The 14,954-nt window shown below is 41.3% G+C and overlaps 1 protein-coding gene across 1 annotated transcript in view; it reads right to left on the bottom strand.

Annotated features, from left to right (window-relative positions):
- Positions 1-14,954, bottom strand: part of LOC101740728 (dorsal root ganglia homeobox protein) — a 98,362-nt gene that overhangs the window by 45,574 nt on the left and 37,834 nt on the right. Inside the window, exons 6-8 of the mRNA XM_038021067.2 lie at positions 5,105-5,218; positions 4,718-4,866; positions 3,306-3,413 (exon numbers count right to left, since the gene is read on the bottom strand). Coding sequence (XP_037876995.1) covers positions 3,306-3,413; positions 4,718-4,866; positions 5,105-5,218 — 371 coding nt within the window. The remainder of the gene's footprint in view (positions 1-3,305; positions 3,414-4,717; positions 4,867-5,104; positions 5,219-14,954) is intronic.

Raw genomic sequence — 14,954 nt, 5'->3', positions numbered from 1 at the left:
AAGACATAGCGGACTTGAAAAAAAGTTTGTTTTCTCACAACAATACCAAACACATAAGTGCCGCTTAATTTCAAATTAGAAAAGTTTTAAAATATTAAATTATATTTATAGTTATAGTTAGTTTAGTTTATCTATCTTCTATCTTAGTATAATATATATAAAAATGAATTGCTATTCGTTAGTCTCGCTAAAACTCGAGAACGGCTGGACCGATTTGACTAATTTTGGTCTTGAATTATTTGTGGAAGTCCAGAGAAGGTTTAAACGGTAGATAAATATGAAAATGCTCGGAATTAAATAAAAATAACAATTTTGATGTGTCCCCGGTCGGATGGATACTTTTTGTTTTTTTTAAGTTTATTTTATACAAAAGCTTAGGTCTTTTATTTATCGATTGAGGCACTACGAAGTCTGCCGGGTCAGCTAGTATTCAATAAATAACGAAATATATCGAACTTTAATTAGTTAATTTAATAATGTTTATTCAAATAATAACATATTACTATATACATGTAGGATTCGTAAGATCGGAACGTATGAAAAGAGTGTAGAACGGAGCATTAAGATGTGAGTGATAGAAAACGGTAAGAAAAGGAAAAGAGAATGACAGACGGAATGACAGAGAAAAGAAAAGATGGCGAAGATGATTGAATGAGCAAGGCGTAAAAAAGTGTCAATTGATTTTTAATTATTATGTTTAATAGAGAAGATTTTGGAAAAGCAGAATAAAAGTACAACAGTGGAATAGTTTTATTTTATGGCGTCACGATCCCAATTCTACAAACATATATATTTAAATTCGGTAAAACTTTGTTATCACATCACGTCTCGTTCCTTAACCAAGTATCTAAATTTAGTTATTCTTATAATAGATAATATTACCAGCCCATTTAGTGATCCCTTTCCCATTCTAGCACCCATTAACAACTTCGCAACTGACATTCTTGCGATATCTCAAATTTAGCATTCGAATGAGCTAATTTTAAATAACAGATTTAATGTTACGTTTCATATAACATCAAGTCGTTTATGCGTAAATATCTCAACATAATTGTATGATTGGAAACAAATATACGAATAAAACACCGAGGCGCCACATGAGAACAATTATAAAACAATTCATATGACCTAGCAATCGATCGCATCGCTCCATTGTCTATTGATGTAATAACAGTTTTATGAATATCTAATAACAGACTCTGTGCCGACCTACATACCAACAATCACTGCTACAATTACACTAATATAGATTTTAAATTATTGTTGAATTACAAAAAGTGTTTTGAACTTTAATTATTATTCAGCTAACTGACTGATATCTTTAGTACCTAATAAAATTATCAATAAAGCAAAAACTGCAATTTCCAAGCCATAAATGCATACGATATCATAAATAGCGTACCAAAAGATTTGGACGACAACAAAATAACCTAAAAAGTAATTGTAACTTTTTAGTTTAAACTTTGCATTTCAAAACACTATATGACCGGAGCTTGAAGAGCCTAAAAGCACCAAGAACAGATCCGGATGATCCGACAAGACATCCTTACAGCGACGGCAGCTTTGTGTTGCCCCGTTGCCTGGGTCAGATATAATTTTCAGCGGCCACAAAAAGAGGGCTATTGGGTCACGCCGCTTTTTCAAAGTAGCTTTCTGACGCTTCCTTAAGATATCTACGTAGCTGTTTTAGATTTAAGTCGTCTTGAAGATCTATCTTTCTCTGTTACTAGGAAATTATACAACAACTGCAATGAGTGTCATATGTGAGCAATCGTTGGGTGTGTTGTTGGGTTGAGTCTCGTCCGCAATGACGACGTTTTTAATTAAAAATAAGAACGACCAAGAATTTTCTTTTTTAATGACGTCATCATAACAGAGGTATTACAAAGCGTAGAAACGATAGCACGTTGTACAGCGCAGTATAATTGAGGTTCATTAGACTCATTGAATACGGCAAGCATCGCATCCTTAATCAAGTAATTGCCTTTATAAAGCCAACGTTAAGTGCCGCCGATGCTGTAGACGAAGAGCAAGAAAGGAAATTAACCGCCAAATTCGTGGGCTTCTCACCATTAGCCGTATCGTTTTCCTTAGAAACTTTAGAAATTGAAGGTTTTTGTTTGGTATTTATCGAACACTGGAAATAAGCCCTTACATTCCTTAGTCTTTGTATAAAATTCAACATACAATAAAAAAATGGTTTTATATTTAATAATACGTCATCAATTTTAATTTGTAGTTATAATTTTTTTTTTTTTTTTTATTGCTTAGATGGTTGGACGAGCCCCAGCCCACCTGGTGTTAATTGGTCACTGGAGCCCATAGACATCTACAACGCAAATGCGCCACCCACCTTGAGATATAAGTTCTAAGATCTCAGTACAGTTACAACGGCAGCCCCACCCTTCAAATCGAAACGCATTACTGCTTCACAGCAGAAACAGGCAGGGCGGTGGTACCTACCCGTGCGGACTCACAAGAGGTCCTACCACCAGTAAAGCTTGAAGCTTGTGATAAAAAAAAATCATTCAATCAATTGGAAGACGTACGTAATTGGCTCTTTGACTGCAAAATTCTTATACGAGTAATGCACGAATGATTCAGCCGAATTAAACAGATGACGGGTTACCGAGCGGCTTAATTAGAATTAATTAATTGACTTTTTGTAGGGTTTCGTTATGTGACTTTTTAATTGAACGACTTAATGTGCCAATTGAACGAATGTTACTAATAAAGTTATATGGACGGTTTTGATGAATTCGTTCCCGTTGCTCGTTTATACGATACGATACGATTTACCAGGTGGTTGGTGTGAGTTTTTTAACGTTGTCGATAGCGTAAAAGTTAATTCACATTTGTATGGAGTTGGAACGTTTGCCTATGTTTGCCTCTAGGGGCGCTGTTCCTACTGCATACAAATTTTAGTTAACTTTAACTCTATCGAGAACGTTAAAGAACTCACACTAAGCACACAGGAGGTAAGTGTTAACAAGTGCCCATAGACACCTTGGGACATCAGTTTCAATATGATTTCAATCAAAATGAAATTTTTGGTTGAAATCATTAATGGCGGAATCTGGTGTACCTATTTCATTTTCCAATTTTGTTAAAATCTTTACGTAATGCTAAATTAAACTTTGTCTAGAATATGATCGCGTGGATATACAATAAATTAAAAAAATTGCAGTCTAGGATTTTAAAATTAAGGATCTTGCTGTTTAGAACAAAACAAAAACCATCTTATACCGTTGTCACTCAGAACACAGCAATCACAAATTCCCTAACAATCAATATGTATCACTTACTGGTCGAAAGGAGAGAAGATGTGATGTGGGGGTCGTTGCTCCATCACAGCTTCTCTGGACCCGGCGCTGCCGACAGACGGAGCCGGAGATGCACAGCTAGTTTCGGACCTAGTGAGGTAAGAACTGATAATACACAATAATTACAGTATTTCGTTAAATCAAAACCCAATTAAGTACCGTAATAAGACCGAATGTTAAGACTTGTTTGCTTCTATTGAAGTATGAAAATCAGATCGTGACTTAAATATTGGATTAGAGTCCACTTGGGGACATGTCAAGTTTATAATACTATGTATTATATATTTATTATACATATTGGAGGTCTGTGGGCTGATAAGAAGAAGAAAAAAGAGGACATGTCAAACACATGTTCATGAATGCCAATGTGTAATAACTAACTCGCAGATATAAATTTGCATAATTTGCTTAATTAATTGGATTTGGTAATCGACTTGCAGGAAGGAAGCGCTGTAACGTAACGCTATTTATTGATGATTTTGTCCTTGTCGGCGAAATTACAACCGAGGTCTGAAAAGGGCTAGAGAATGCTGGGAAAGATTGGCAAAATCTGTTTAACGATATGATCCTAACAGCCTCCTCCGATTCCTGTTGCCTGGGGGATTCGAAACGACAGCGACGAGGAGTTAAAGAGCAGGATAAACATGAACAAGTGAATGAGAAACAACCAGGGACTGCAAGTTGTGTATGAATCAAAGTATTGGTTCCATAGAAAAATTGGATGATTACATATGGCCGAGAAGCCAAGGAATTGAAGAACGTGTAATTTAGAAAGGTGTTAGAGGTAATTTTAAAGTAGCACAGGTGAAAGAACCTCCTAGTGTGGTAGGGGTGTCTTCAGAGGAAGCAGTTAGAGATTAGATAAATCGTGAAAAGTTTTATAAATATGCATGTGAATTGAAAGGAGTGAGACGCAAAAAGAAGTGTAAGACACGGTAAGGAAGACTGTAGACGGTTTGGATGGATTCTGTGAAGAGCGATGTGTATGAAAAAGGTGAGCAGTCAGTAAGAAGGTGTAAAAGCTGTGCTGATCCAACCTAGAGTCATATAGCTTAGAAAAAGAAGACGACTGGTAACTATGGTTTCCGCTTAGCTTCAATTAGATCGCAAGCTCGCCAACCTAAGTCCCAGTATGGAAGTAACCATCATACAACACAAGATATTTGACAGATGCCTGAATCTCGCTTACGACATTTTCAAGATAAGCTTGCATATATACAAGTTCCGAACAACGACATTCGGATGGTTGGTCCAGCGAGCAATATCACCCGCTCGGTGGTAGATCTTCTCTTCATCGTTAAGTATTCCACACCCAGTTTAAATCAATTTAAAAAAACTCAACATACCACGATGAAATATATGGGGGGTTTTAATTTGTTATATCTTTAGCCTACCTTTCAAGTCTAGGTGATCTGTTAGGGGAACGTGTTGGCGATCGACGCGGAGAGCCGGGGGTGACCGGGGGGGACGCGCGGGGTGACGCCGCCGCAGACACGGGAGACGCCTCTGCAGACCCTCGAGACATTCCGCATTCCGACGACCCCTACAAATTTGTTAAAGGATTTTAGAGATTGATTCATGATTTAACAATATTTTACAAATTATTGCCCTTGTAGGCAGACAAGCGCACGGCCCACCTGATGGTGAGTAGTTACCGTCGCCCATGGACTTCAGCAATGCCAGGGGCAGAGCCAAGCTGCTGCCTACCGCAATTTCAGAAGTTTCGAATACTCATAGTTCAGTCACCGTTGCCTTTCTATTTAAAAAAAACCTATTATTACCTTATCATCAGCGGGGTCTCTCTTGGTCAGCACATCGGTTCCTTCTCGCTTTCTTTGTTCTTCTTTCAATCGTTCAGCTTTCCTCCATTTTGCTCGGCGATTCTGGAACCAGACCTGGTAACAACATTAAATAGTTAGTATTAACTTATGATACCGAAAAGACAATTGGTCTACTGTTCCTTCCTAATTGCGTCGATTCCTTTTATTATCCCTCGGTCGTGGCCCTCTGACACAGTGCTTCCTACATCTGCTCTGACTTTCAACGCCATGAGCCGTTGAATATTGAGTTCCGTCCGGATCTTGTCTCGTATGCCCATGGAATTCCTTTTTCCCGGCCCTTGGTCTCTATCTTAATTATCGATCACCGTAACATACGCGAAAAAAAATTACCAAACCAAAAATAAATACGTAAGTTTCAATAATTTTATAATTTATGAACCCGCATTCGAATGCCAAGGTGAACGCTCTTTCAGTCCGCAGAACACCTTCTAATTTTTTTTTCCTACTTAAGCTGATAGCCTTTAGAGGCTATTTCAGCGTAACCTTAACTAATAGGTGAGCTTACGGGGAGCAAACCTGACGACGTTGCTAACACGAACCCTAGCAAGAGCCGTGCTTCGCAGAATCTGCCACCGGATCGAAAACGCGACCCACTGATAGGATCCTCCTAGAAACTCAGTGGGCTGTGTCTGTGGGTTAATTTACTCGTCGAGCAAGCGACGGGTTCGACGAGAACGATGACCGGTGCTTGAGGTACCTAACAGCACCGTTAGTGGATCAGGAGGATCCGAAATGACGTGTTTTGGGCGACGTCGACTGCTTTCCATTCTGTCCGCAGGATCGGGAATGGCAGAACACTGCGAATCCCGTAAGCTGTTTATTCAACGTGTTACATTGCGTGTGTCTTAAAGAACATCTGTGATTCACTAACATAGTTTCGATCGCCATTTTTTGTTGTTCTTTAAGAAGCTTGGCTTACCGTTATTACTAGTTACAGTTTCCTTAGAAAACACGAATGAAAACTGAGCTATTTTTTGCAGGTTCAACGGCCTCGTCCCTTTAATTATAATATCTTATCCTAATAATAGTGTTAACCGTCACCATAGAGTACATTTATCCTTAGTACCCTAACTGTCAACACTAGAAGCTTTAATACCATGCTATTACCACCCCAATCTCGTTTGTTACAACTCAGAAATTACCCATTACTCTATTAAAGGGTCTCTATTAGACCAATCACAAAAAACCATAGACCAGTTTTAAATATTAGACACCACAGCTCTATTTTAATGGTCAACAAAATACCAAACTAAAAGACATCTCACTGCATACAAAATGTGCAGGAACAGGTATCAATTTAGCGGACGTATAACATCAAAAATAGAAAGACCTCTGATTTCGTTAGAAATTCTTGCTACGTAGAATCGGTTTACTTGGTTATTTAGCTTGTCTGTAATGATAAGGGTGATTGCATTTGTTTGAAAAATTGCAATTGCGTCGCAACGAATTTTGTTATGTTCTCATAATGGCAAAGAGTATTTATCTATAAACAGATATGAACACAACGATTTTAAATATTCTATCGATTTATTGATTAGTAAATTTACTATTTGAAAAATATTTTAGTGAATATACCGCCCTCTCGCTATCACATCATCTTAATCGGATATAGAAGATAAATAAGCTCTTTTGATCATTTAATCGGATTCTATCAAGGCCAGGGTTAGGTTCTACGCGAATCATCGATCTAAATTCGATGACGTCGGAGACTATAACGTAAGCCCTCTGACCTGCTGTATTAGTAGGTGTTGGAACTATAAGTTCACACCACGTTTATCTATCAGACACCAATATAAGACATGTGACGGAGGAATTTTATAAAAAAACTGGTGTGTATCTCAAATTTTGTTGACTAGCGTAGCTGGAACCCGCAACTACTACAGGTGATTGAAAAAATATATCTTAAATCACTGGGCGTCTATTGCATATAGACCCCCAGAACGATTACTTCTTGACGAGCAGTTTGTTCGTGTGCCCTTTCATTTATTTGGTAAAAGACCATTTTGAGCCCTGGCATTGGAGTGCGTCATTGCTTCGCTGCCGGCAGGACGGTGAAAGCAAGCCCCGCGGTGTGATACTGCGCTTTTGTATCACTTCCCCAGGTAGGCCTTTGGCGAGTAGAGGAAACCAGTTATAGAAGTGAGAAGTACACTACCAGAACTACTTTGAAGTCGTCGTGGCCTAAAGGACGAAGTCGTCGTGGCCTAAAGAATAAGACGTCCAAAAAATCATCCGACGAGCTACCGCCCGATTAGCCTCCTCATGTCTCTAGGCAAACTGTATGAGCGTCTGCTCTACAAACGCCTCAGAGACTTCGTCTCATCCAAGGGCATTCTCATCGATGAACAATTCGGATTCCGTACAAATCACTCATGCGTTCAACAGGTGCACCGCCTCACGGAGCACATTCTTGTGGGGCTTAATCGACCAAAACCGTTATACACGGGAGCTCTCTTCTTCGACGTCGCAAAAGCGTTCGACAAAGTCTGGCACAACGGTTTGATTTTCAAACTATTCAACATGGGTGTGCCGGATAGTCTCGTGCTCATCATACGGGACTTCTTGTCGAACCGCTCTTTTCGATATCGAGTCGAGGGAACCCGCTCCTCCCCACGACCTCTCACAGCTGGAGTCCCGCAAGGCTCTGTCCTCTCACCCCTCCTATTTAGCTTATTCGTTAACGATATTCCCCGGTCGCCGCCGACCCATTTAGCTTTATTCGCCGACGACACGACTGTTTACTATTCCAGTAGAAACAAGTCCCTAATCGCGAAGAAGCTTCAGAGCGCAGCCCTAGCCCTAGGACAGTGGTTCCGAAAATGGCGCATAGACATCAACCCAGCGAAAAGTACTGCGGTGCTATTTCAGAGGGGAAGCTCCACACGGATTTCCTCCCGTATTAGGAGGAGGAATCTCACACCCCCGATTACTCTCTTTAGTCAATCCATACCCTGGGCCAGGAAGGTCAAGTACCTGGGCGTTACCCTCGATGCATCGATGACATTCCGCCCGCATATAAAATCAGTCCGTGACCGTGCCGCGTTTATTCTCGGTAGACTCTACCCCATGATCTGTAAGCGGAGTAAAATGTCCCTTCGGAACAAGGTGACACTTTACAAAACTTGCATAAGGCCCGTCATGACTTACGCGAGTGTGGTGTTCGCTCACGCGGCCCGCACACACATAGACACCCTTCAATCTCTACAATCCCGCTTTTGCAGATTAGCCGTCGGAGCTCCGTGGTTCGTGAGGAACGTTGACCTACACGACGACCTGGGCCTCGAATCTATACAGAAATACATGAAGTCAGCGTCGGAACGGTACTTCGATAAGGCTATGCGTCATGATAATCGCCTTATCGTAGCCGCCGCTGACTACCCCCCGAATCCTGATCATGCAGGAGCCAGTCACCGTCGACGCCCTAGACACGTCCTTACGGATCCATCAGATCCAATAACCTTTGCACTAGACGCCTTCAGCTCTAGGAGCAGGCTTAGGGACCTCGGTAACCGTACTCGTCGAACTCGACAAAGAATTCGCCGTGCCTAACCTAACCCATGAATCAGCTCGCTGAGTTTCTCGCCGGATCTTCTCAGCGGGTCGCGATTCCGATCCGGTAGTAGATTCATTCGCGAAGCAGCTACTCTTGAGTTGTTAGGTCTCCTTCGGAGGCGCTCGGGCAGCTGTTAGCAAATCCCACCCCTCCTGGCTGAGCCTTTGCTCGCCCACCTGTCCTGGTGAAACTGGAAAGGCCTCCGGGCCACCAGTAATCCTTCAATCATAAAAAAAAAAAAAAAAAAAAATAAGACGTCTGGTGCATTCGTGTTGAGTGATGCACCGGTGCTCGAATCTCAGGCGGGTACCAATTTTTCTAATGAAATACGTACTCAACAAATGTTCACGATTGACTTCCACGGTGAAGGAATAGCATCGTATATAAAAATCAAACCCGCAAAATTATACTGCCAGGTAGGTACCACCACCCTGCCTATTTCTGCCGTGAAGCAGTAATGCGTTTCGGTCGTTGTAACTATACTTGAGACCTTAGAACTTATATCTTAAGGTGGGTGGCGCATTTAAGTTGTAGATGTCTATGGGCTCCAGTAACCACTTAACACCAGGTGGGCTGTGAGCTCGTCCACCCATCTTAGCAATAAAAAAAAATCGATGGATGTAAGGTGATGGGTTTTTTGTGAGCGCACATATCTCTTAATTCCAACTATTCCTCTCGTAACGCAGTCATAAATTCCCATAGAACGGTGGTGAAATAGTTAATGCGATTGTAGCTTCGACCTTCATGTATTAAGGTGGGGCAGCAGTGACGATGTGAGGTAATTCACACATCAACTACATAATAGAATAACATCCACTCTCACTTCTTTGCCAGTCCAAGGATCGAACGGCCCCTTAACACCGCTGCACTACTAATTCCTTTAAAATGATTATTTTAACGAAATTATTCCAACGATAATCCCGCCATAATCCGACGGGCCCTAATAGTTTTCGTATTTCGAAGGGTAACATTAATATTTCAAAATTTCTCAACAACATCCCCTAGAGTGTTTCATTTTATGGTATACAGAATATCTGTGGTATTCATATATGTTTTTTGTCAATGTATCTGATGATGTTAGGATTTGTCCGGTGAACAAGTTATTGAAAGTACTGACCTTCGTACCGACGAGGCCTGATTGAACCCCGACAAGAAATCAATGACGGATCACATTGCTTAATAGGATCACAGGTTTTAATCTGAAGCGCGGAATAGGTGTTATTTCAAAGGGATATTGAGTTTACATCGCAGGATAGCGGTAGCTAGGATCAGGCAATCAAAGCTACTTTAAATTTATCCTTGCGTATATCATTAATGTATTTTAATACCTATATAATATAACACTTATAAAATTTACGAGCACCACCCTGTTAATGAGACAAACACTCGAACAAAACCAACAAAACATTATCAAAAACGATTCAACCCCCGCTGATACGCGCAGCCTTTAAACACATGTTAACATACGACTTGTTACTTTCGACTTACATTAGACAATTCATTTGAGCTCTCGCAGCATCAAAATGACCCTTATTTCATTACCCGTAAAGAACCGTAATGAATCTTTCCCCGGTCAATTTATATTGGACATGTTCATTATAAAGGGTGTTACCCAGCAGGGGTTCAGTAATTACCTTCTGTGCGCTGTAATAGACGAGTGCTTGCGTTGTTCAAGAGTGTTCTCGGTTGTTAAATAATAACAAATATTGTTCATTCATGTTTTGCGTGTAATGACCGGAGTGGCAAGGTTTAATTGTTCTCTTTTGTAGTGGTTACATGGAAAAGAAAGTTATTGTTGATGAACAAATTGTTTTCTGAATACACACTTTGATTAACTGTCTATTCGTTTATTTGTATACAATTTGGTCAAGCAATTTTAAGTTGACTTTCTGATGAAGATTGAAACTTCGCTCTGGAACGAGTTCATCATTTTCACACAACAAGACATAAAATTAGGTTTATTTTTATGATTATACGCAGATGAACTATTGTATCACAAGATCCACAGTGAGCACAACATCTTTTAACATATATACATCGTTCTCTCGTATTGGAATCCATAGATACAATCCACTGAGCTTAACGCCAGATGTAGTCGTCGTAGCCTAACGGATAAGACGTCCGATGCATTCGTGTTGAGCGATGCATCGGTGTTCGAATCCCGCAGGCAGGTACCAATTTTTCGAATGAAATACGTACTCAACAAATGTTCACGATTGATTTCCACGGTGAAGGAATAACATCGTGTAATAAAAGTGAAACCCGCAAAATAATAATTTGCGTAATTACTGGTGGGAGGACCTCTTGTGAGTCCGCGCGGGTGGGTACCACCACCTTGCCTATTTCTGCCGTGAAACATAATGCGTTTCGGTTTGAAGGGTGGAGCAGCCGTTGTAACTATACTTGAAACCTTAGAACTTATATCTCAAGGTGGGTGGCGCATTTACGTTGTGGATGTCTATGGGCTCCAGTAACCACTTGACACCAGGTAAGCTGTGAGCTCGTCCACACAACTAAGCAATAAAAAAAATAAAAACCCTCAGTGGGTCGCGATGCGATATTAAATTCAGCAAAGCACTCTTACTAGGATCGATGTTTGCAATTCTCTCAGGCGCCTGTGAGCTCGCCTATAAAATCAGAACTCGCAATTACTTAGCTGAAATCGGCATTGCTAACAAACAGTTCGCTTAGAACACGTCGAAATCAAAATTCTAGCAAGAATTACGAGGATTTAGATAAACTCCGTTTGATTCCTATATTTTTTTTATTTCCAAGTGAATTTGACACCTATTCATGACACGAAAACTTTGAATCTTAGCGGTATTGTTCATTTCATTTCATTTTTGATCAAATGGAAAAAAATATTGTTCGTTATCCGATGTATTATAGTATGGTATAAGCGTCCGACCATTCTCAGCATCATTGTAACAGATTTACCCAAAGTTGACCAAGTCGCATTTACTATGATAAAAAGTAGATTATGTGTTAATCTATGGTATAAACTTTACACGGTCAAATTTTTTTTAATATTTCATCCCAATTCATACTGCTAGCTATTCTTGAATAACAATCATCCAAATCCCACAAATTCTCATATTTAAATTATTAGTCTGGCAGCCACTAAGGGGTTGCTGGAATCATGGTCCAGGCGGCTGGCCGATCCTTCAGCTGGTCGTAGGACCGTCGAGGTGATTCGCCCGATTCTTGTGGATTGGGTGAATCGTGACAGAGGACGCCTCACTTTCCGGCTCACGCAGGTACTCACTGAGCATGGTTGCTTCGGTGAGTTCCTGCACCGGATCGGAGCCGAGCCGACGGCAGAGTGTTACCATTGTGGTTGCGACTTGGACACGGCGGAGCACACGCTCATTGCCTGCCCCGCATGGCAGGGGTGGCGCCGTGTCATCGTCGCAAAAATAGGAAACGACTTGTCGTTGCCGAGTGTTGTGGCATCGATGCTCGGCGACGACGAGTCGTGGAAGGCGATGCTCCACTTCTGCGAGTGCATCATCTCGCAGAAGGAGGCGGCGGGGCGCGTGAGAGACGCACAAGCCCGCCGCCGTCGAGCGGGGGCCAGGGAGGCGGATCTCGCCCAAGCCCTGGCCCTGACCCAAGTGTTTCGGATCCCCCTCATATGTCGGTCTGGGGCCCGGCGAAGGGGGCGTAAGAAGACGACGCGCAAGCTGCTCTGCATGCGTTTTACGCAAGAGCTTCCGGGTGATGGAAGGCCGGCCATCCTCGACCCACGCTGGTTCTGACTTAGCGGGGTATTTCGGAGGATAACCCATTCAAACTGGCGCCATCTAGGCGGACTTCGGACAGCCTGCCGACCGAGAGGGCTGGTGGTCGTGGCGCCGACGATCGCTGGCCCGGCGTCCTGAGGGGGAGGGTGATAGGAGAGATGTGCTCCGCACTAAACGCTTCACTTTCCTCCTTTTGACTCTTCATGAATTTTGTCTCATGCGAGGTTTGGACGTTGGTTGTTGAGCGACAGGAGGTTTTAGTCGGTTCGACTCCGACATGCCCCACCCCCCATCCCCAGTGGAGGGTGGGAGTACGGCGGTTTCCTCCTGACTAAAAAAAAAAAAGCCACTAAGGCGTGAGATCGGAAAACCTTGATTTAAAACTATCAAAAAATACTTAGTTGTCATGTATATTATTAGTAAAAGTAAAATTTTATTTTTAGAATGATTTAAAAATATTAGTTTATCATTAAAAAATTTTAAATAGTTTATCGTTAAAAATGAAAAAAAAATATTATTGTCTTCTGCTGATATCCCGATATTAAAATAGTTGATCACATCATTTTATCCCAATCCATTATGTTAACTAAGCACATCAAACCAGAGCCCAACGCAATCGTGGTTCTCGGAAAACTTTAGCTCAACAAAATCAACGGCGTAATCACCAGAAAACTCTGCACTCAGCACATGTCTTAACTTTAAGTTAAAAAGCCACGTCACCTGCTTAAAGCTCCCCATTAATTACGTCAGAGTGCTGTACGCCGGGAAATTCCATACGAGAAGTTCCCTAATGATAGGCTTTCGAGAATTTTGCTTAATGTTTATGTAAACATGAAATTTTCACGCTAATGCCGTTAGAGATTCTTAGAGAGAACAGTTTTTAATTTGAAGAAGAGTTGGATATACGCAATTATTATTAAAAAAAATTATTGCCGTATAGTCAGACGAGCTTACCCACCTGATAGTGAGTGGTTACCGTCGCTCATGGACGTCAGCATTGTCGAGCGCAGAGCCAAGCCGCTGCCTACCGCTTAATACTCTCCACAAGCCTCGTTTGAAGAAGGACATATCATAGCGCTCGGGAAATACCGTGGAGGGGAGCTCATTCCAAAGACGGATGGTACGTGGCAAAAAAGATCTCGGGAAACGCTCTGTGGATGAACGTAGTGGCTCCAGGTAGTATGGATGAACTCTACTCCGGTGGCGGGTGGTGCGACGGTAAAAACGAGACGTTGGTATCATCTCGAACAATTCCTCGGAGCACTCCCCATGGAACATACAGTACAGAATACAGAGGGAACCGAAGTCCGTCCGCAGACTCAGAGATTCCAAACGATCCGTAATTATTGAAACTAATCCATAAAAAATGTGAAATTGTGTTTGTTCGTCCTTCTTTCACATCGAAGTAAAGCAACAGTATGTTTTTTTTTCTTTTTAAGTGTCCGATTAAGCGAGTGACTTAAGCTACCCGAAAAAACCTCTCATTCTCAGGCAAACCTATACTGACACTTCTCCTTAGCCACGTGAAACAATGTAACACATAAAACAATCCGTTTGAAGCTTCATCGTATATCGTCGAGTTTTAATTTTTTTTTTAGTGTTAGATGGTGGACGAGCTTGCATAGACATCTACAACGTAAATGCGCCATCCACCTTGAGATATAAGTTCTAAGTTCTCAGTATGGTTACAACGGCTGCCCCACCCTTGAAACCGAAACGCATTACTGCTTCACGGCAGAAATAGTGCGGATCACAAGAGGTCCTACCACCAGTAAAAAATTTGAAACTGTAAGTCCGCGCGCGTTGGTACCTATTGCCTAATTTCACAGCTTAGCAGTAATGCGTTTCGGCTTAAAAAATAACATCGCCGTTAAACAAACAATAAAATATTGACTTAGACCTTACGCCTTAAAGGATGGCAGCATTCATGGTGTTATGTCCATTAGTGCCACTTAATATCAACTACCTTGAATTCGAAATCTCCACCTCAGTTTATGTTAATTATTAAAAATCACTTAAGCATCAAAATTAAATGCTTTATAATAACTTATCTAAATCCGACTTTCACTTAACATGGTTAATACATGTAATTGAACAAAATTCACAAAGGCGGCTGAGTTCACGTAACTAAGCCGATATACACGTTCAAATTAACTCTAAGTAATTACCGAATGTTCCCAAAACAGATTACAAGAGTAATCCTCCGAGGAACTGAAATCATCGTAATATTATAAGTATTATTGTATGGCAGGTCTATCCAGACTTAAGACGATATTGCAGGGACGTACTCGTAAATACGTATGTTAAAAATGAGACCTTTGAACTCTTGTCTCAAAGTGGGTGGCGGTATTTACATTGTAGCTGTCTATGGGCTCCGGTAACCACTTAATACTAGATGGGCCGTGAGCTCGCCCAACCAACTAATCAATATATTGTCTGACCCTCTTACATATACGACCACGAAATCACCGATGAGAATTAAATACTCGAAATA

Source organism: Bombyx mori, chromosome 3 (assembly GCF_030269925.1).
Source record: "Bombyx mori chromosome 3, ASM3026992v2".
Classification (NCBI taxonomy): domain Eukaryota; kingdom Metazoa; phylum Arthropoda; class Insecta; order Lepidoptera; family Bombycidae; genus Bombyx; species Bombyx mori.
This window is presented reverse-complemented; position numbering and strand designations above follow the sequence as displayed.